This window comes from Haliaeetus leucocephalus, unplaced genomic scaffold, assembly GCF_000737465.1.
Source record: "Haliaeetus leucocephalus isolate CR32 unplaced genomic scaffold, Haliaeetus_leucocephalus-4.0 Scaffold773, whole genome shotgun sequence".
Taxonomy (NCBI): Eukaryota; Metazoa; Chordata; class Aves; order Accipitriformes; family Accipitridae; genus Haliaeetus; species Haliaeetus leucocephalus.
The window spans coordinates 227,333-229,787 of NW_010973209.1; the positions used below are offsets into that span (position 1 = coordinate 227,333).

A 2,455-nucleotide genomic window follows, 5' to 3' on the forward strand; every position below is an offset into this window, starting at 1 on the left:
CCCCCCCCTGCCCCTGCCCCCTGCTTCTGCAGCCTGCCTGCACCCTGTCCATGCCCTGTCGTCTCCCTTCCAGCACTCCTGCCTGCACCCTGCTCCTGCATCCTGCTGCTGCAACCTGCACCCGGCTCCCACACCTTGCCTGCACCCTGCCTGCAGCCAGTCTGCAGCCTGCTCACATCCAGCCTGCAGCCTGCCTGTATCCTGTGCCCTGCCTGCACCCTGCCTGCACCCTCTCCGTGCCCTGTCCCCTCCCTTCTGGCACCCCTGCCCACACCCTGCCCGCACCCTGCTCCTGCAGCTTGCAACCTCTCCACGCACCTCCCCTGCCCTGCCTGCACCCTGCCTATGCCCTACTTGCAGCTCACCCACACCCTGCCTGCACCTTGCCTGTGCCCTGCTCCTGCACCCTTGTCCTGCCCACCTCCCACTGCTGCCTGCAACCTGCCCTCACCCAGCCCCAGCCCAGCAGCCGGGGGGGACACCCAGCCCGGGCCCCCCAAGAGCAGAGGACCCTGGAGGGAGGGGTCTTACCTGATGCAAGCTGGCTCAGACCACCTAATGAGGCAGCCATAACGAACCTCATGGTCCTAATGAGCTTCACAGCCCCTGCACTTGGCAGCTGCTTCCCCGTTGCATGCCCAAGTGCATCCTCACTGAATCCTCACTGCAACCCTATTGCATCCCCACTGCATCCCCATTGCTTCCCCACTGCATCCCCCTTGCTTTCCCATTGCATCCTTGGTTCCTTCCCACTGCATCCCCACTTCATCCCCATTGCTTCCCCACTGCATCCCCCTTGCTTTCCCATTGCATCCTTGGTTCCTTCCCACTGCATCCCCCTTGCTTTCCCATTGCATCCTTGGTTCCTTCCCACTGCATCCCCACTACATCCTCACTGCATCCTCAGTTCATCCCTGTTGCATCCCCACTACATCCCAGTTGCATTCCCACCAGCCCCGCCACAGACACGTGGCCGTGCCGGCAGCAAGACCTCCCTGCCGCTAACCCCAAACTGGCCTTCCCGGCAGCCGGGGCTGTTCCCCGCTCACCACACCGGCACGGCATGGGGTACGGCACAACCAGGCCCCCCCGGGCCCCGATGCCACGCGGCCTCGGCACTGTGGGTGCTTTTTAAATTTACCTTTTCCTGCCAGGAGACTGTGACACAGGCTTTTAAAAATAGCATGTGCTGAGGCGAGGCGTTCGGGGTGGTGTTGCTAAGGGAGAAATTCAATTCAAATCTAGGGCTTCGCCTTCCCATGCTAACTACTACGGCGCGCTCCCAAAATTAGGGCAGGCAGGGGCTGCCTGCCTGCCGCTGCCTGCATGCTTTCACCTCCTGGGAAGAAAACCCTCTTCTCCATCCCGAATCGGTGTGGGGAAGGATGCTCGGAGCAGCAGCCTTGTAAAAATGACCCCGATTTTGGGCGAGGGGGGATAAGGGAGATTTTGGGGCATACCTAGTCGCCGTTGCGGAGGTCGCTGCCGCGGGTGCTGTTGGCGCACTCGGCGTCCTTGGTTTTCCGATCGATCTCACCCCCTTTGATCTTCTTGCGGGTCATATGGCCACGGAAACTAGCCTGGATCTTGGCGGCCGCCGCGTTGGCGTCGGGATCGTCCAAGGGGATGTCCAGGATGTCCTCGTCCAGCTTTGTGCAGGCTCCCTCCTGCCGGCGCCAACGTGAGGGTTACGGATGGTGGCACCCCAAAAAGGGCATCTCCCCCCCCCAATTTAATCCATTAAATAAGGTCCTAAATTAGGCCCTGTGCTAAAAATTAGGGTTCTTTCTTTGCTAAAAATTAGGGTTCTTTGCTAAAAATCAGAGTCCCTTGCAGGTGTCTTGGGGGATTTGCAACCTAAGGTGCAGGGGGGGTAAGATGCTTCACCCCCTGCTCGTCCCTAAATCACCACCCGGCTGCAAGAAGCCAAACCCCAGCCAGCCCTGCTGGGATCGGACCCTGCTTCCCCAAGGGTTGTGATTCAGGGAGAGGAGCATCCACGGGAGCATAGGGTGGGTTTTTGGGAGGGGGATTTTCGGCACGGGGGGGGTCACACCACGCAAGGTGAGCTGGCCGTGCCTCAGTTTCCCCTTCCCTCACAGCCTGTTGCATCCACCTGCATCCCTGCTCAGGGCTTTGGCTGAAAACACCAGGAAATTTGGGCAGGGAGCAATGCCAGAGAAGAGGAAAAGCCCTCCCCCCCAAGGATAAATCACTGCAGCCCACTCCCCTCCGGCCACATCCCACCGGAGTGGTTGGACCCAGCGTTGAGGTCAAGGGGGGAAAAAAATCCACGGGAAAAAGAAATGAGATGGGAGCCAGCCAGCATTGGATGGTCCAGTGTCGGCAGCAGTGGGGGTGCATCCTTTGCAACACCCTGGGTGTGCTTTAAAGGATTTAAAGGAGGGCTTGCTTGGGTTTTTTTCTGGGGGGGGGGTTACCTGGAAACTGCAGA

At 59.9% G+C, this 2,455-nt stretch overlaps 1 protein-coding gene across 1 annotated transcript in view; it reads right to left on the bottom strand.

Annotated features, from left to right (window-relative positions):
- Window positions 1–1,448: 1,448 nt before the first annotated feature.
- NRGN (neurogranin (protein kinase C substrate, RC3)) overlaps window positions 1,449–2,455 on the bottom strand; it is a 2,414-nt gene continuing 1,407 nt past the window's right edge. Inside the window, exon 2 of the mRNA XM_010581343.1 lies at window positions 1,449–1,667. Within this exon, the coding sequence (XP_010579645.1) occupies window positions 1,461–1,667 (207 nt within the window). The 3' untranslated portion in view covers window positions 1,449–1,460. The remainder of the gene's footprint in view (window positions 1,668–2,455) is intronic.